The 20,391-nt window shown below is 31.3% G+C and overlaps 1 protein-coding gene across 1 annotated transcript in view; it reads left to right on the top strand.

Moving 5' to 3' along the window:
• The window catches only part of WDR7 (WD repeat domain 7), a 500,592-nt gene that overhangs the window by 13,494 nt on the left and 466,707 nt on the right, over positions 1-20,391 (top strand). The window contains exons 2-6 of the mRNA XM_051969585.1: positions 7,542-7,713; positions 15,279-15,385; positions 17,203-17,281; positions 18,810-18,984; positions 20,074-20,150. Coding sequence (XP_051825545.1) covers positions 7,555-7,713; positions 15,279-15,385; positions 17,203-17,281; positions 18,810-18,984; positions 20,074-20,150 — 597 coding nt within the window. The 5' untranslated portion in view covers positions 7,542-7,554. The remainder of the gene's footprint in view (positions 1-7,541; positions 7,714-15,278; positions 15,386-17,202; positions 17,282-18,809; positions 18,985-20,073; positions 20,151-20,391) is intronic.

Here is a 20,391-nt window from a genome sequence, read left to right as displayed (position 1 = left end):
GTCAGTCAGTAAACAAATATTTATTGAGCACTCAATATGTGTTAGACACTGTGCTAAAATAAGCTTTCCGAATACAAGTACAAAGAATGAAATGATTTTTGCTAAGATAGAATTTATATTGAGGGAGATCACAATTGCACATAAATATATCTAACATCAACTGGATTAGAACCAACCTCTAATTTATGAATGGCTGGAATCAAACAAAGCAAGGCAGAGACTGGAGATTTAGGGATCAAAGAGAATTTAATTAATTTCAGAGTAAGAAAAATTGTTTGCAAGTGAAAGCTTAAAATCTGGTTTCTCATTATTTCATTATTCTTTTACACTACCTATCCTACCAACATTTATTACGGCTTTGTTCCCTCTGTCTATGGCAGTCCTTTCCTTATCTGGCTTCAAAGGCCAGATCATCATAGGAAATGAAAGGAAAAAAATGAATAGGAAGAAAAATCTACAGTGAATAAGTACTCAGTTTAAAATAGAATTCACTTATTCATGGCAGAGAAATATATTTTGGAGTCTGTGATAGAAGACATGTTTTTTGATTGATTAATGTAGCCAGGGATAACTTTTTGATCTCTCTTAATGCCTGAATAAGATAAAAAACAAAAACATGTTCACTGTATTCTACAATCAGAAATAAATTTTGTCATTAACTATAAGTACTGTGTAGTCTTTTTTTCTTAGCAAGTATTACTATAATACATTTTTGATAGTAACTTCAATTATGTTAAATAATATTTCTTACAGAGTTAAAGGAAATAGTTCTCATATATTGTGAGTACTGAAATATATAATGAATTGAAATGGAATAGTATTTTTGTTTATTAAAAACCTTTTACATTTGAAAATTAATTTTTTTTTCATTATTTTATACTCCATTTGGATTTCTTTGTTTTGGATTCTAGAATCTTTTTTCTTTTTTTTTTTTTTTAAGATGTTATCGAAATGAAAGAAGATCCACAATGTCAGCCTGATTTTTAGCTTTCTGGATGTAGAAAAAAAAAGTGTTTTGCTAATTATCTGGCTATTACAAGATTAATTTCTTATACTTTAGTATAAAAATTTACTGTTTTTCATCTTTACCATGATCTTGAATCCTTTCATACTTCAATATTTTCCTAGGCTATTACCCCATTCACTGGCCATAGTCTCTTTTCTTTTTCAACCCCTTGGTGAACCATTTCATCTCCATCCCATCATTTACTTTGAAATTCCTTGCCCCACTTATCCTGTGAGAACAGTTAAAATTTCCCGAATTCCAATCCTGGATTATTTCCACTTTCCCCACCTCTTTCACTCTTGTTAATGTACAGCTGTATACTCTTCCATTGATTGGTTTCATAAATTTTGTGTTATCTAATGTCAACTAGTCTGCTGCTGCCACCAATCAATTCTTTTATTTCTTTCTTATTGATTCACTATTCTAATTACTAAAATAACCATTGAAAGTGGTCTGATCTCTTTTTATGACTCCCATAGCATTCCTTCCTCTCAGTCTCAGTTTTAGGACCTCCCCTCATACTTTAAAGAAAACATTGAGACCATTCACTGAGAAATGGCCTCCTGTATGTATCTCATATTCATTTGACATTATCTTTCACTATCTCCTTTTCTTTTCTAGTTGCTGATAAATGAGTTGGCCTTTTTTCTTGCCAACACTCACTATAAAGTGAATCTTTGCACCACTTCCTTTTTTCCTCCCCAACAAATTGCCCTCACTGTCATCCATACAGTCTCTGAGATCTTCACTATCTCCTTGCTACTTGTAAACACTACTAGATCTTCCCTCTTTTCTCCTTAAAACTCTTTATTCAATTCTACCTTCCCTGCTAGGTATCTTCCTATATCTCTCATCCTTTTCTAGTCTCTTAAAAACATTTCTTTGTACTTTTTCATTTCCTCTCCTTTCACTTTTCATTCTATGTTATAGCTAAATTAGTCTTCTCTTTATTCCCGATTCATAATAGTACATTTCCTGCTTCAGTGTTTTTGCACTGATCACCTATGTACTTGGAATGCATTCTCTCCTACCTCCATAAAGTTCCTGTCTTTATTTGAGATACACCGTAGGTGCCATCTTCTGCATGAAGACTTTCTTGATTTCCGTCTTCCAGTTTCAGCTGTTAGCAACATACGTTTAATTTCTTTTTTTTTTTTTGTGTGTGTGTGTATACATATATTTATATTAACTTTCTTTTTATGCTACATATACTTTTTATTTTTAATGCATTTTTATTTTGTTAAATATTTCCCAATTACATATAAAACATTTTTTAAACATCATTGGAAAAAAATTTTGAATTTCAAATTCTCTCCCTCCCTTGTGTCCCTGTTCCCTCCTTGAGAAGGCAAACAATTTGATATCAATTTTACATGTGAAATCACTGCATATATTTTTATATGACCTTAGTGTCTCTCTTACTATGATGTAAGCCATTTTGAATAAGAACTTTGAGATTTTTTTCACTGTACTTGAATCCCTATGACCTAGTATAATGTCTGGCATATGATAGGTACTTAATAAGCAGATGTTGATTGATAATAATTTCTTATAGTAAAATAGTATTTGTTATTTTTATATCCTGGTACTTATTCAGTCATCTCCCAATTCATGGGCATCCCCTAAGTTTTAAGTTGCTATAAATATTTTTGTACATATAGGCCTTTTTTTCATTTTTAATCTTTTTGGGATATAGGCCTAGTAGTGGTATCTCTGTGTCAAAGTATGCATATGAACTGTTTAAATATTTCTGATATAGTTTTGATTTGCTTTATTGAATGTCTAGAACTAGTCTAGCCAGTGTTTCTGCCAGTAGTGCATTAGTGTGCTTATTTTCATGCAAAAGAACACTTATTATTTTCCTTTTTTTTAATCGTGTTTGCCTATCTGATGAGTATGATACATTACATTTTTGTAATTATTAAATTATTGCAATTATTAATGACTTAACAGCATTTTTTCATATAACTGTTGATAGCTTGGATTTCTTTCTTTGAGAACTGCTTGATCATATACTTTGACCATTTATCACATGGAGAATGGTTTTTGTTCTTATAAGCAAATAAGGCCCTAACATATTAGAAGATGAAAATGTTATTGGTGAAACTTATTGTGGAGAAATTGTTTCCCTTCTAATTTTTAAGTTCATTAGTTTTATTTGTATGTAACCTGTAGTTTTATGAAATAAAATGCTTTTCTTAATCCTTTGAATATTTATCTCTTTGGGAATACTTTTTATTCCTATACTATATCACAATATCTGATATTTTTAGAATATTTGTTTCATCAGAGACATTTCATGTTAGGATTTTTTCCTAATTAAAAGAATTCTGTCCATTCAAAAGTTTTTTAATTTTATGTAATTTTTTTGGACTGGATCTATGATGTCACTGGAGTAGGCAATTCCAAATAAGGAAATACCCCTTTATCGAAGCATATATCATCTGCTGTGAAATGTATGCTTTTAGTGTTATGACTCCCACAATTCATTGGCTAAATTTCCTGCTTTGTTTTTCTTTTTCAGTTGACCCAGAAGATTTTCTTTATTTGGAAGCTCTTAGCTCAAGAGCTTATCAAAAGATTTGTCAAATAAGATTTATCAAAGACTACACCACAGTATTTGATTGCTAATAGATCTTGTTTTTTATAGTATGATTCATTAACAAAACTTTTAAAATAAGTTCCAAATAATTTAGATAATTATTGCTTTTTGGTATTGTTTGAGATTTAGTAACATAAGGTTTCTTTTATTCCTATTTTTAAAAATCCTTTGAGATTCTTTAACCTTTTGTTCCTATAGATAAATTATGGTTTTGAACTAGCTCTATAAAGAAATCCCTTGATAATTTGCTGCAACATTAAATATGTAAATTAATTGAGGTTGAAATATAGTTTTATTATATTGACATGTCCAACCATGAAAAATTCCCTTCAGTTTAAACCTTTTTCTTCTGTAAAGAGTGGTTTTAGTTGTAGTCATATAAGTACTTAATAGATATTTTGGATGTGTGTGTGTAGATATTCTAAAGTATCTGTGATCTCATTGATTCATAAGTTCCCTGCATTGTTGTAGATCACAATTTTTCTATGCCTACTCATTCTTTTCCATTGTTCTTATAGCATGTTAGAGACTTTGCTCATTTTACTGATATGAGAGTGCCAAAGGATCACTCTTACTGTCCACTTCTCATCACTTATCTTGTGACCAGCCCTTTTCTGCACTTCTCATATTTTTCATTAATGGCATCTTTTATTTCTCTTCTTCATCAGAGTTCCTCATTGGTTATATGTTGTGGTCAGCTTATAACAACTGTACATCCCAACATTGCTGCCCAGATGATGTTCATTTTTAATTCTTTTAAGACTGTTGTTTTACATATCTTATTGCCATCTAGCAATATGGATAGAATATTTCTATCAAAAAGCTGTACTTTAGAAGCGTGGGGCCAGTTATGAAGTTTAGCAATTTCCAAAGCTAAATCAGTCTCCATTCCTTTTCTTTTTCAAGTCTTTTAATTGACATTTTTTTCTCCTTTATATGAACATATTTGGTACTGCAATATTAAGATCCAAATATGTTAGTACTACTGTGTCCTTGTTGGAGAAAATTCTTATAACATTAAAAAAAAAGTATTTTGCATTTTCTTTAATTTGAAATCTTAAACTTTATGCAATTTGTATGTATTTTGATGAAGTTTCTTTTCCTATCTGATGCTGCTAGGTTTTAGTAGTATGCAGAAAGCTTGATTTTTGTGTTTCCTTTACATCTTGCTACTTTATTAAAGTTTTTTGCTTATTTTTCTGTTATTTTTTTGTCATATTGCTTATTTAATTTTAAAAATGCCTTTTCTTTTTGTCTTTTAATAGATTATCTCAGTATTCAAACTTTTACGTCTTTGTCAATTTTTCTTTATCTAGCGATTTCTTTTTTACAGCCTATAGATAATACCTTATGAAATTTTACTTTAAGATTCTGTTAATAAGCAATGTATTTCTTTGTTGTATTACAGATTTTCTCTTAATTATGTTTTAAGTTTTCTGCTAAAGACAACAGGCAAAGATTTTCATTTGCTTTTTGTTTTGAATTTGTGTTGGCTATCCAGTTGTAAGAGTTTTTTTTCCCTAGGATCCTTCAGTGTTGAACCCAAGGTTACTGGAGGGCCTATAAGAAGCCATTCTATTATTGGTAGAATTGTGAAGGAATCTAATCATTTTGAAGAGCAATTTGGAACTATGCTCAAAAAGTTATCAAACTGTGCATAACCTTTGACCCAGCAATATTTCTACTGGGCTTATATCCCAAAGGGATCTTAAAGGAGGGAAAGGGACCCACATGTGCAAAAATGTTTGTGGCAGCCCTCTTTGTGGTGGCAAGAAACTGGAAACCGAATTGATGCCCACCAATTGAAGAATGGCTGAATAAATTATTGTATATGAATATTATGAAATATTATTATTTGGTAAGAAACAACCAACAGGATGATTTCAGAGAGACCATCAGAGACTTACATGAACTGATGCTAAATGAAATGAGCAGAAACAGAAGATCATTATACATGGCAACAATAAGACTATACGATGATCAATTCTGATGGATTCAAACCAATTCCAATTGTTTGGTGAAAAAGAGAGCCATATACATCCAGAGAGAGGGCTGTGGGAACTGAATGTGGACCATAACTTTTTACTCTTTCTGTTAATGTTTGCTTGCATTTTGTTTTCTTTATCAGGGTTTTTTTTTTTTTTTCCCCTTCTTTACCTGATTTTTCTTGCGCAGCAAGATAACTATGTAAATATGTATACATATATTGGATATAAAAAATAAATATTTTAACATATTTAACATATATTGGATTACCTGCCAAATTAGGAGAGGAGATGGGGGGAAGGAAGGGAAAATTTGGAACAGAAAGTTTTGCAAGGTCAGTGTTGAAAAAATTACCCAGGCATATGTTTTGTAAATGAAAAGCTTTAATTTAAAAAAAAAAAGAGGAGGAGGAGGAGGAGGAGGAAGGAGGAAGGAGGAAGGAGGAAGGAGGAAGGAGGAAGGAGGAAGAAGAAAGAAGAAGAAAGAAGAAGAAAGAAGAAGAAAGAAGAAGAAAGAAGCCATGCTATGTTTTCAGTGCACAGCGTGGAGTAGGGTGGCCAGCATTTCTGATTGAGAATGGCTTCTTAGCCCTATTGCCTTTCACATTATTGGTCTGGGTTATTGAGGAAGCAGTGATGTAATTGAGCCTGGGATTTAAGTATTCTTGTCACTCCTATAGTGCTAGGTATCATAACTAAGCAGGGATACTGGTGGTGTTCAGCTTATATCCTCTTCTGTCATGAATTGACATTCTGTTAGTTGTAGATTCTACACTTTTATGGCCTTGAATGAGATGGTTGGTCCCAGGCTCTGACTCCTGAAATTTCTGGCTGAAATTCTGCAAGTGTTGCTGCCATTGCTTTCTGGATGTAGTAGCAGGTTTAAGGCTCTGATCTTTATGGTATTCTCTGAATAGATAAGGAGTAGGAACTCAATGTACTCCTCTCTTCTCTCCAATTCATTACAAGAATTTTCAGAGGGGATATTGAGGTTCTTAAAAACATTGCACAAATTTCAAGGATAACCCATCCCACCCTTAGTGGGATTTTTCTGTTTTCAATCTTTGTATATATATTGATGAATCAGTTGGTCCAGCTACACATCAGAAATCACACAACAGATACTCATTTTTAAAAATAGCTTTTAATTTTTAAAAAAATTTTCTTAATATATGCAAAGATCGTTTTCAGCATTTACCTTTGTAAAACCTTGTGTTCCAAATTTTTCTCCCTTCCTCTCCCCTCTTCCCCACCCTCCCAACAAGCAGCAAAAGATGTTTTTTAGCCACTTGGTTTTACATGTGTGGACAGTTAGTCTAAACTCTTCTGAATGTTTTTCTTCTCCTTTAGGGAACACAGTGCTATCAACAAAGCATTGAAACAAATTAAACAAAATACTTTTAAAAATTGACTTTTTAAAAATTATATATATTTTTGTTTGCCTTTTGACCTTGCATGAAGATGAAGCAGGAAAAAAAAAAAAAAAAACTCTTCATCCCTCTTGCTCCCTGCCCCCATGTCCCTCCCTGCATTGTATTGTTCCTTGTAACAAAGAAAAATCTTTAAGAAAAAATGTAGATGTAGTACATTTGACTGTTATATATGGTATTGTGTTCTTCTGCTAAGAGGACTCCTATATGTTTCTTTTTCTAGACTCTGTATGTAAAATATCAGTCAATTGATTTGAGAGTAATAATCACTTAGAGAGAATCGATTTTCATTTAGTTATTGTTTGAGTAAAACAAAGGCTAAAGTTGTGTGTGAAGAATTATGTTTGTATAGATGTAAACATTTGGCCAACTTTTGCTATTAAGGTAAAGTGGTGATTTTCAAATTGTGTGATTATGTGGCTAGACTTTGTTATGAAATTGTAGATATGTAGGGATCTTCTGATGGAATTTTTTTTTTTAACAATAAGTACTTAAAATTGTCTTTATGAATTTTTCAGGTGTGGAAGCAAAATGGCAGGAAATAGCCTTGTTCTACCAATTGTTCTTTGGGGCCGTAAAGCACCAACACATTGCATCTCAGCTGTGCTTTTAATGGATGACGGGGCTACAATTGTAACAGGATGTCATGATGGACAAATATGTCTCTGGGATCTTTCCTTAGAATTGGAAGTAAGTATACACGGTATCACTTGTGTCCTTTAGATATAGCTATCTCTTTTTCAGATGACATTTTTTTCTTATAAAAAACAATAACAGTTCCTACTACAAATATTTTTAAAAATTATTATAAATCCTTATTTCTTAACCTTCCTTGCAAGAGTGTTTTGGAATAAAAGATAACTAGGAAATTTCTTAATTATAGTTGACATTTCTGTTTTATTTTCTCTATTCTAGATCTTAATGTTTATTAGCAGGATGTAAGATTAAATCATAGAAAAGAGCCATATAAAAGATATTAACTTGTTGCTATAAGAGAATTTTTTTTTCAACTTGGTGGATCTGACACTTTAACAATTCTGTTGCCTACCTTTTGATTTTTTTCAGTGATTGTGAGTCTTATTGCATTGTGGAGATAGATTAATTTAACAAATTGTGAGATTCATTAACTGCTCTTATTAAATTTTCATTAAAAAAAAGACCTGAAAGTTATTAAGGATCTAGTGAGAATCAGAATACCTGCCTTTGTACCAAATGATTGAAATTTGACTATTTTAAACAAGTAAAATGAAATAATGTTTCTGTACAAAAGAATAAAAACAATGGTTATGGTTATAGACCATTCATTTTAATTTCTGTTTCGCACAGTCAAGCAGTCAGTTAACAAAATTCTACAGAAGCAAAAAAAATTAAGAGACAAATTTCTTCAGTGATAAATGACTGGCTATAAATAAAAGGACATTTCTTTGAGTCCCCATGACATCACTGGAAAATTCAGAAAAATAAGATTTTATTTTTAAATTTTCTTTATTGTGTTAAAGTTGACAAACATGAATTTTATTTTTTGATGCGTATCTCTAATAAAATGATGAGATTATTTTGACTTGTGAAAGTGATCATATTAGAAATATGTCAGTTTTCTGTGAAGCTGTATTTTTTTTCCCAGCACATGTAAAAAACAATTTTTGAATTCCAGATTTTCTTCCTCTTCTCTTCCTATCACTCCCCTCACTGAGAATGCAAGCAATCAATATAGATTATACATGTGTAGTCATGCAAGACATTTCTATAATTAGTCATGTGACAGAAAACATAGACCAAAAAGAAAAAAAAAAGGATGCTTAAAATTTCCATTCAGACATCATCAGTTCTTTCTCTATGTATGGAAAGCATTTTCCATCATAAATCCTTTCATAGTTGTCATGAATCATTGTATTTCTGATCATCTTACAATATTGTTGTTACTTTGTACAAAGTACATTTTACTTTGCATCAGTTCATGGAAGTCTTTCCAGGTTTTGCTGAGAACATCCTACTCATTATTTCTTATAGCATAAGAGTATTCAATCACAATTACATAGCAGTTTATTCAGCCATTCTTCAATTGATGGACATCCCCCCAATTTCAGTTCTTTGCCTCCAGAAGGAAGTTGCAGCTATATTTTAAGGTTGGCCAGTCTTGTGCTTATCAACTGTGGGGACTTAGAGAAATACAAGTGTTTCATAAATACAGAAATGAGTAACTTATTTAGAATTTTTAAAAAATAGGCACTTTTATGTGAGGTCATACCAATTTGCAGATGATGTGGCATACAGATGAAGTTAAGACTTGAATAAGAATTTTTAACAAATTAGAAAATAAAAATTTTTTAAAATTAGACAAGATGTTTATCATGATTTATGAAGCATCCATAGGACTGATGAAAATGTTAGTAATGAAGCAATGTGGTTTAATGGGAAGAGTTCTAGACTTAGACTGAGAAGATCTGAGTTTACATTTAGGCTTTGCCACTATTGTTTGATATGATTTAGGGCTGAGAAGGACACCTTTTTTGACCTTAGTTTCTTCATTTATAAAATGAGGATGTTGAACTTGCTTTTTAAGATTTCTTTCACTTCTAAATCCTATACCTTTATTTATTTATTTTTTAAATTAAAGCTTTTTATTCACAAAGCATATGCATGGGTAATTTTTCCAACATTAACCCCTGCATAACCCCCTGCTGCAAATTTTCCCCTTCTTCCCCCCCATCTCCTCCCCAACCCAGCAGGCAGTCCCAATACATGCCAAATATGTCAAAATTCACGCCAAATCCAATATATGTATACATATTCACACAGCCATCCGGTTGCTCAAGAAAAATCAGATCAAGAAGGAAGAAAAAGAAAAACTGAGAAAAAAGAAACAAAATGCAGGCAAATAATAACAGAGAGTGAGAATGCTATTCTGTGTTCCACCCTCTGTTCCCATGGTTTTCTCTCTCTGGGTATAGATGGTTCTCTTCATCACTGCACAAGTAGAACTGGTCCGATAAATCCTACAGTTTTAAAGATTAAATAGAAAAGTTCAAGAATGATGGCTTGAGTTAAATTTAAATTGACTAATGGCCACTAATGAGGCCAACATGGTATTTTCCATATAGCCTTAAAACCAAGTTCCTAAGTCTTCAGTAGAAAATTGCGCCATTTCATCTACTGGTCATCCTGCCATCTAGGGGAGGGGGTGGAGAGAAGGGGGAAAAAATTGGAACAAAAGGTTTGGCAATTGTCAATGCTGTAAAATTACCGATGCATATAACTTGTAAATAAAAAGTTATTATTAAAAAAAAAAAAAAAGAAAATTGCACCATCTGTGAGATAGAAAATCCAGATACCAAAATCATAAGTGAAGTCACTATTGATTGCTTTTTCACACCATTATGGCATAGTTCTTGTAGAATGTATTTCACAAGATCAAGCAATCATTTGGACCGATGGTTAAGCACTTGAGAGAGTCTGTGTGATGAAAAAAGACTAGCTTTAATTCATAGTATACATTCTGTAAAATGGCATTTGAATAACAGTCATATTTTTCAGCTTGATCACTTAACCTTATTCATCAAACTTGGCTCTAAATAATTCTTGGCTACTTTCAAAAATCAGATTTTGTTGCCATGGAGCCATTCAAAGGAAAATGATACAACAGTTCCAAAAGAAAATTTTGAAAGAAATTTTGAGCAATGGCTGTATCATTAGTATTAATATATTTTCTCTTAATGAAATGATTTGAAGGGGAAAAGTCTATTTGGATAGATGAATTTTGCTACATTAAAAATAATTGTAACTTTTCCCTCAACATAAACCTACATATATAAAATATATATAAATACATAAATTGTTTCATCATCACACTCCATGCCATTATTAGATGTATAGAAAACTATTGTAAAGATTACACCTGAAATTTTAGTTATCAGGATTTCACTGACAGTATAGGTGAGAATATATATTTTGTGTCATGTATGAGATGATAAGCTAGAAATCAAGATTATGCTTATCAGAATTTCTGATGATGATAAATAAGGAAGACATGAGTAAAATTTCAAAAGATCTTGACAGACTGGAAAAAATGATCCCCCAGATCAAAAGGGTACTCCTTAAAGATACTAAGAAACAAAATATCAATATCAAATGTGAAACAATTGTGCCTAGGTAAAAAAAGCATAGCTAAAAGATCCTATGAGGTGAAAAGCTGCTTGTAAATCAGCAATGCTTTGCTGTTAAAGAGAAGGATTAATGATTTACTGAAATGGAGAGAAAGGCATGTATTTTTAAGTCTTTTTGCTATATGGCCCATTTGTAAAATTTAGTTTGGGATGAAAAAGGAGAGTTAAGGAAAAACAAATGTTTTAAAAGTATGGAAAACCAATTCTTTGAGAAACTGTTGATGCAAATGAAGTTGTTTACTCTAGAAAAGATTAAATGTGCTTTTCTGTTGTATTTAGTATGTGAAAATTAGATAACAGGTAAAAATAGGTCTTTCCATTGAAAGATCAATAAGACACTTTTGTGCCTTCCCTTCTGGGGAGATTATGATTAACATTCTTAACATTGTTTTTGTTAATGAGTTTCATTTATTAGTGATTTGCAAGAATTCATAGATAGACCTGTAACTCCTTTGGTTTCTGGTCTGTAGGGAAGATGGACAAAAACTTGGTCTAAGTTCATGGCAGTAATGAAAATAACTTAAATCACATCATAAAAGTAGCAGTAGTACTCACAGTTTTGTCAGCATCTAGGATAGTACTGTTAACACTTTAGAAAGAATGTATTGTGTGTACAGTGTTAACTATTACCTCTTCTATTTTTTTTTTAAATTATCTTTCTTGGTCACATTAGTGATCAGATAAGTGTAATTTCTTGATTGTGATCTTTGATATTCAAAGATGATATTGGTGGGAGTCATTATGTGTAAGTGAAAAGATCAATTTGTGATAGTTTTTGTGTATATTTTGTGTATGCTGTTTAATGACCATAGCTATGGTGTTTGTTTTTCCTCTGGGCTGTTTAATTTTCCTGCAACTCTAAACCCTGAATAAGCCATTGCTTGGAAGAGATAGAGGAAGTGATTTCTACCTGCTTTATGGAAGGTGTTAAATCTTTTTCTTTCCATTTCTGGGGATTTTCAATTTACTACTATTATCATTCCTTGATTTGCTGTTTAGTGATTATTATATAGTTGAATTTTCTGGATCCTCTTTACTGCTCATCTGACTAACAAGTGCAGTGTAGTTTCCACTTGTAAGTTTTAGAAGTCTTATATGGAAACTATGAAATATATTAAAATGTTAACTTTTTGAAAGCTTTTTTAAAATATAAACTGACTTTTTATTTCCATGGTAACAGAGATTATGCTTTAGTTTGCTAAGTGTTATACTGTATATTCATGGTTTCCAGTTACTGTCACTTGATTAGTGTTAAGACTAATTTCTACATTCTCATGATTGGAAGTCATATGATTTAAGAATAGAAAAGAAGATTAAGATCTGGTCCTGCCTTTATCCAATACATGAACCTTATCTTATTTACCTTGCCTCAAGGATGTCTGGGTAGTGTATTTCTGTGTCAGATGCAGTAAACTATCTAGCTCATAAGGGACTTTGGGCTAGAATTGATGGAAGAGAAAACATCTATATTTTATAGGAAAAGGGTTTTATTTTGTGTGCTTACATATAATACTTAGAATTCAATTGGCATTGATTAGAGGAGATGTTGGCTATATTTCAAACTTTTTTTTCCCTTGGGAATATTGAGAATTCTGGCTTCTTTATATTCTCTTTTTATTAGCATTGTGATTTCATTTCTTTGCCTCTTTTTCCGCATTTGCAGATATTACTAGTATTATCTACCTGAGAAAGATATTAAAAACATTAAACACTGTGGGCATTCTTTTAAATGCTGAGGATACAAATATAAAAAACTGAAAGACAGCCCCTGTCCTCCTGGGGTGTACAGTACACAAAAAGAAGCTGAAGGTGGGAGAAAGGAAAGCTACTTGCCATAGAGGGAAGGTACCAAAATCAGAGAAATCTGAAAGTAATGTAACCACATGAGAAATGAGGGAGAGAGTCCTCCCAGTACAGGTCAGCACTTTCTCTATAACTTAGTCTTAGAGCACGTAAATGGTTGTATTTGGGTTACTTGACTAATATGTTAGAAATGTGATTAGAGTTCAGGTTTTCCTGACTCTTAAGATGGTCTCTCTATCACCTATTCCCTGCTGCCTATGAAATGAAAAATGAATGGGAAATAAAATGAAAAATGAATGAATTGGCAACAATTATTATTTATATTTGACATTTTAGATAGGTAATAGTATTACAGCCACCATTGTGGGAATCTTGAGTTTTATTGATAGTTTGGTGTTGGTATGGAGTTGTCATTTATTGGAAAGCCTCCCATTACATTCATCTTTTGGAATTCATTAAGTTTTAAAGCTAAATGGCACCTTGGAGATTATATAGTTTAAATCTTCTTTCTCCCTTCCCTTTTATTGTTATTGTTGCTATTGTTGTTATTATTGTTATTATTAATAGTAGTGTTAATTTACTATTAAGATGGATTGAAATGGAGTTCCTTGAGAGCAGAAACTATCTTTTGCTTGTCTTTGTATCCCCAGTACTTTGATGTAGCTTTATTCTTGTTTATACTAACAGATGTGCTTCAATCATCTTCTGATTTGCAAGCTTCATTGTGGGCTAGCTCGCTAATCAATCTAGCAAGATCTCTCCTGTTTGTAAAGTATATCCCTTAAACTGCTAACTAATATTTTTTTTCCATTTTTGTTCCACATTGCACTGGAAGAATTTACTAGTGCATTAGAAAAGTAGTCTAATGAAGTCTTTGCTCTTTTTGAGTATAATTTCAAGCAATAGAATAACATTTATTATATCTGTTATAAAATTCTGCCACATTATTATCATTATTATTTAATGATAGAGAGTAGTTTATATGACTGTCATGAATGTCTATGCTTTTGTGGAATAAGCATAGGCTATTATGAACCTTCTCTGTCAAGTTTAGATTTGTGGATTGGTATATAGTTTTTTTGGTGTGTGGTTTTTAAAAATATGTTTTTTACAAAGTTAATGAATCCAATATTGCTTGATGTTTTTCTTCTTTCTCAGTAGCATTTTATTTTTCTAAATATGTATAGTTTCTAACATTCATTTTTGTAAAATTTTGTGTTCCAAATTTTTTCTTTTTCTCTCCCTTACCTGCACCTTCCCCAAGACAGCAAACAATCTGATGTAGTTTATATAAGATCCTTTAAAGCATATTTCCATATTTGTCTTGTGCAAGAAAAATTTGTCTTGTACTAGAGTGGAAAAAACATGAAAAAGAAATAATCAAACAAACAAACAAAAAAAGTAAAAATACTATTCTTCAATCCACATTCAGTCTCCATAGTTCTCTCTGGATGTAGAGGGCATTTTCCATCCCAAGTCTGTGAGAATTGTCTTAGATCACTACATTGCTGAGAAGAGCTAAGTCTATCATAGTTGATCTCAAGGTTTTTCTTTATACATTTTTGAATGTTATAAAATTCCTTCTATTTTTTGGGAGAGAGGGAGAAGTATTTCAAGCTAAGAAAACTGATTTAAGACTGAAGCTGACTTGAGAGGTCCATGATCAGTATCTTTTTAGCTTTGATGTTCCTCTACTTAGTCACATATTCTTTGTAAACATTAAAAAAAAAATCCTATTTTTTTTTTCTCTTTATGAGAATAAGGAGTTTTCAGCATTAACCGCAATTTTAACTACATGTGGTGATGTATTCATAGTTTAAACATTTAAAAAAATTTTTAAGGGATCAACTCCTTTACATTTCTGTGTATACAAATATGTACTTGTATTTTTTCTTTAAAAAATTTCAGTTGTATTTTATTTTTCCTGTTACATGCAAAGATAGTTTTTCAATATTCATTATTGTAAGATTTTGGCTTCCAAATATATTTTCTCTTTCCCCTTTTTACCTCCCCCCTTTCCAAGATAGCAAGCAATTTGACATAGGTTATACATATACTATCATTTTAAACATATTTCCATATTAGTCGTGTTGTGAAAGGAAAATCAGAACAAAGGAGAAAAATCATGAGTAAGAGAAAGCAAACAAATAAAAAAAGAGCAAAAATGGCATGCTTTGGTCCACATTCAGTCTCCATGCTTCTCTTTCTGAATGTAGATGGCATTTTCTAAGTTAAGTGTATTGGAATTCGAATGGGAATATGTTAAAAAAATTTTTTTTTAAATTTTAGATCAATCCTCGGGCTCTCTTGTTTGGCCATACAGCTTCAATTACTTGTTTGTCGAAAGCCTGTGCTTCTAGTGACCGGCAGTATGTAGTGAGTGCATCTGAAAGTGGGTGAGTATTCTTTTACTCAGTTTCTTTGAATTATAATTGAACATAATACAAATCCATTAGCAAAGATTATCCTTGTCTTGATTTTATATAAGCAAGAAAATGTGAATTGTGGATCCTTAAGTTATTAAGGCAATGTATTGTGTAAGGTATTTCTGGCAGCGTTTGTGCATATACAGTGTAAAGTGCTCGTGTTGTCTGTTTAGAACCAAGGTGGCAGTGAAGTCACGTGAGAAACTATGGACAATTGCTGTGAGATACACCTGGGATTCACTATGCATTTGATTTTGAATTATTTTTTGGTTTTTGTATTCAAAAACTTTTTGCTGTTGCCAATTTTTTTGTGACCCCTCCAATTCAATTATCATTCAATACCATATGGAGTTGTGACCCACCATTTAAGAAGTTTTGATTTAGACCATATATTGATGAGACCACACTTTTTTGTTTTTATATTATACATCAGACATATTTTCTTTTTATTACTCTGTCTCGTTTCCCTTAAAGATTTGATGACACTTTATATTAATTCTTCCCCTTATATATCTTGTTGATGTAAAGGCTCCCTTCACCTTATTGCCAAAATACATTGTGATTTTTTTTTAATGGAAACAGATCCTTTACTTTTGAAAAATTGGTTTTTATTGATATTTTTTATTTTTACATTTCCAAACCTACTCTGTATTCCTGCTTCTTGACAGAATCTCCCTTGTAACAGAAAAACAGTTAGCAAAACTAGCTGAGTGACTGTTTTTGACATTGTATGCAACATTCCTGTGGATTTTTTCCTTTTTATTTTCCATAGAAATTTAATAATGGTATTATAGAGTCCTATAAGGAAATATTTGGTGTTTGGTGTTTGAGATTGCATTAAATATGTTAATTTGGAGAATATTTTCATGTTTGTCATATTAATCTAATTTATCCATGACCATTGAATGTTTCTTTTATTATTTAGTTATTTTTATATTCATCATTATAATTTTGTGGTTGTCTATATATAGATTCTGTTTATTTTAAGGTAGATTTGTTTGCAATTTGTGTTTTTTTTTTTTTCATGGTAAATAGAGTTTCTTTTATGATTTATTGATTCTTATTGCTCATAAACGTAATTTTTTTTATTAGTTAATCTTACACTATGGAAGATTGAATTCATTTGACTCAGTTTTTTTTTTTTTTTTGTTGTGGATTATTTTTTTTAGATACTCATATCAATTGAAACTAGTTATACTTTGAGCTTTTCATTTTCAAGGCTAAACCTTTTAATAATTTTTATTTAATAATTTAATTTCAATTGACTATTTCATGACCTTTTTTTTTTCAGTGCTGACAATTTTGAAGTTTTGCTTACAAATAAATCCTCATATAGATAGGTATTTATAAGGTGTGGCTATTACTTTTACATAACAAAGTTATTATGATTCAGTTAAATTCTAAAATTTCTGTTATAGATTTGAGATAATAAACATCAAATATAAATATATAAAAATAGTTGATTTTTTTCTTTAATGAAATATGTTAGATTTAAGGGCATTAATATTTCTACCACTGAATAGAGTTGAATAAGTTTCAGTTCTTTTAAACATATAATCAGTTTTTCTTGATTTTAATTTTCAATTAGAATTAATAATTTAGTTCATCTGGAAGGAAGCTCATGAAAAACTCTGGATAAAAAAGAAAAAGAAATTTAGAGGCAGAAGACAAAACCTTGGATTAGCTGAACTAAATACATTTTCCTTCATATGATTTTGTAGCATTCACTAGGAAAATAGTTGGTCCTAATCAATCCCCCCAATTTTTTTTTCTTCTATATTTTACAGAGAAATGTGCCTTTGGGATGTAAGTGATGGCAGATGTATTGAGTTTACGAAATTAGCTTGCACACATACTGGCATACAGGTTAGTATTTTAATTCTTTAATTTGTCAGGCTGCAAGCAAAGATGTGTTTAAAGTGGTTTAAGTGCTACTTCATCCTTAAAAGTCCTCTGTAAAATTCAGCTTCCAGGGAACTTTTTTAGTTCTCTTAAACTCTTATAATCTATTTTGATTTAAAGTAATTTTTTTCACATTGTTTCTCCCTGTTATGTAAATTATTTTAGAGGCAGAGATATTTTATTTATTGTATTTGTCCTTTTTGTATTTAATGCAATTTTTTGCTTATAAGGTATACTTAATTAACACTTCTTTAATGAATAGATGAATAAATGAAATGGATAAATGAATGGACAAAGTTTGAGTTACATTTTTAATATTTTTACTCTGTAGTCAAACTGTTCTTTAGTTTTCTCACTATATGTATGCTGTACTAATGTACAGAAGGTTAAGAAGTTAACTTTTAAGGGATATTAAAATGTACAAAAATGCAATTAAAGAAATATATAGAATTTTTAGATGGGAAGTCTTGGAGTTACCAAGACATGGGCTCACATCTTGTCTCAGAAACCTATTGACTGAAAATCATTTAAACTTTCAGTGCCCCAGGAAACTCTTCCCACTTAATTTTCTCCTGAAAATAATAAGAAAAGGAAAAATTTGAAGTGTGGGGATTAGAATCAGGATTTTTGACCATAGTGTAACTCCTTCCTATAAAATGGACCTCTGTCTTTTAAAAAGTTTTTTTCTTCCATGACTCAGCAGTATTTTATGGAGAAGCGGATATGATCTTAAAACTACAAGTCATAATTTCCTTTTACTTAGAAAATGATCATTATTATTAGTAATCCAAATAATGCCTTTTATTAAATTTTTTCTTACAGTTGAAGAAAATGAACATTTTCACCTAGTTTCAACTTTGTACATTGTGTGTGTGTGTGTGTGTGTGTGTGTGTGTGTGTGTGTGTGCGTGCGCACACACACGCACGTGTGTAATTAGAGGCTTAGAACATTTCTTAATCATTTATTATAATAAATCTTAGGTTATTACACCTAGAATATGTTTATATATAAGATAACTTCATCTTTGTTATACTGTATTTTTAATGTCATATATATCTTTTGCTGCTGAATGTTAAAGAAAGAATAATATTAAATAGACACTTTGATGTAACATAATTGTGGGTACAAGTTATGAACAGCTTTAGCACTGAGTAAATAAGAATTTCCTTTTAGAGAGATATGGCATAATGGAAAGACAATTGACTGTGGAACCAGAGGATCCAAGTTCAAATCCTGATTCTTGGCACTATCCTTGTAATAGTGGGCAAGTCACTTAGGCTCCTTCAAACTCAGTTTTCTCATCTGTAACATGAAAGGATTGAATTAGACAGCCAAGATCTATGGATGAATTGATCCATACTTTACATACTTAAAAACTTTAGCAGAGCAAGACTTTTGTTGAGAGTACCAAATAGCTAAGCATTTGATAAGTTTAAATATTAAGGGAAAAGCAAATTTGTCACAGATAATTTTTTTTAAATATAAATTTAGTTCTACCAGTTCACTGTTGGGAACCAGCGTGAAGGGAGATTGCTGTGCCATGGACATTACCCTGAAATTCTGGTTGTGGATGCCACCAGCCTTGAGGTTCTTTATTCCTTAGTGTCAAAGATATCTCCTGACTGGATTAGCTCCATGAGTATTATTCGATCTCACCGAACACAAGGTTAGTGTACTTTTTTTAAGCTTTTTAAAAAAATGGAAACAATCCTTCTTTCAGCAAGTTTCATGGAGGAGACTGGTACTTTCTTTAATTTTTACACTTATAATCATTTCCATGATTTTCTTACATTTAGAAACTGAACATTACTGCCAATAATGCAATTAATCCCTTCCAATTTACCAATAACTCACATATTGAATACTGTCTTATGGAAGATGATTGTTAAACATTGTCCAAGTCCTGATTCTGTGCTCCTTGACTTTCCAAGGTGAGGGAAGGAATTTACAGTATTTACAATTGATTCATTTATATATTTTTGGAATCTTTACAGTAAGATGGATTTAGTGTAATGTTGGGCTGTCACCAGCAAAGTTACAGGGAAAAAGTGTGTTCTTGCTGTTTAAGCTAGGACAATGGTCACAATAGATTTTTTCCTTTTAGAGCTGTTAGTATTCTTCATAATGAGGAAAAAGGGGAATCTCAGTAATTAGATGCAACTGGTGAATGCAGTAGTATTCATTCCTGAGGGTGTCTCCCACAAAAATTTTTTAATACCTTCTCCTCTAGTGCTTCACTGTCTTGTTTCTTTATGTGGGCCATGGTCAAGTGCATGGCTATTGATTCAGAACCCTTCTGGCTAACTTTGTTGAACCTACTATCAAATTAACCATAAGGTGATAAACTTCTGGCCATATCAATTCTTGAAGATCATGTATATGTATAGAGACTTTGTTAACCTCATCACTTGCCAGTCATTGTCTTCATTTTCATCTTTGTCTCCTCCTCAGCCTCTGTTATAGTTTGTACAGTGTCATGTGTGAACTGAATCATTTAGAGAAAATATACAGTCTTTTATTTGGACTTTGTGTAGAATATTATTCATAATTCTGGTAAAGACCAAAATTATGATTAGTAGATATCTGAGAATATCAGTATAGAAACTTCATTAGTTCGTTTCTCATACTTGTATGGAAACTTGTTGGCCAGTAGACAAAAAAACAGTTCCTAAACATCACAGCTGTATTATTTTTTTAAAAAATATTGATGTTGGAGAAAGCATACTATATTTGTATCATTTTATTTCCAATTTAGAGGATACTGTTGTAGCAGTTTCAGTGACAGGAATTTTGAAGGTTTGGATTGTTACATCTGAAATTAGTGATACCCAGGTAAGACTGGTGATAGTTCTCTCCAATATTGTCATTATTGTTTCTTATTGTACTCAAATTTTTTAGTGATATTTTTTAGGTCTCTATTTTTGGTGTTTGTGATGGTTGTCTGCCTAATTTTTTGTTTTTATAATTTCTTGAATGTTTTGGAATGAATGATGCCATAATAATTATATAAGTAAATTTTTGAATTTTAAGAAATGCTCAACTTTCTTAGATTATGAGATAGAAAAATACATTT

This window comes from Antechinus flavipes, chromosome 1 (genome assembly GCF_016432865.1).
Source record: "Antechinus flavipes isolate AdamAnt ecotype Samford, QLD, Australia chromosome 1, AdamAnt_v2, whole genome shotgun sequence".
NCBI lineage: Eukaryota > Metazoa > Chordata > Mammalia > Dasyuromorphia > Dasyuridae > Antechinus > Antechinus flavipes.
This window is presented reverse-complemented; position numbering and strand designations above follow the sequence as displayed.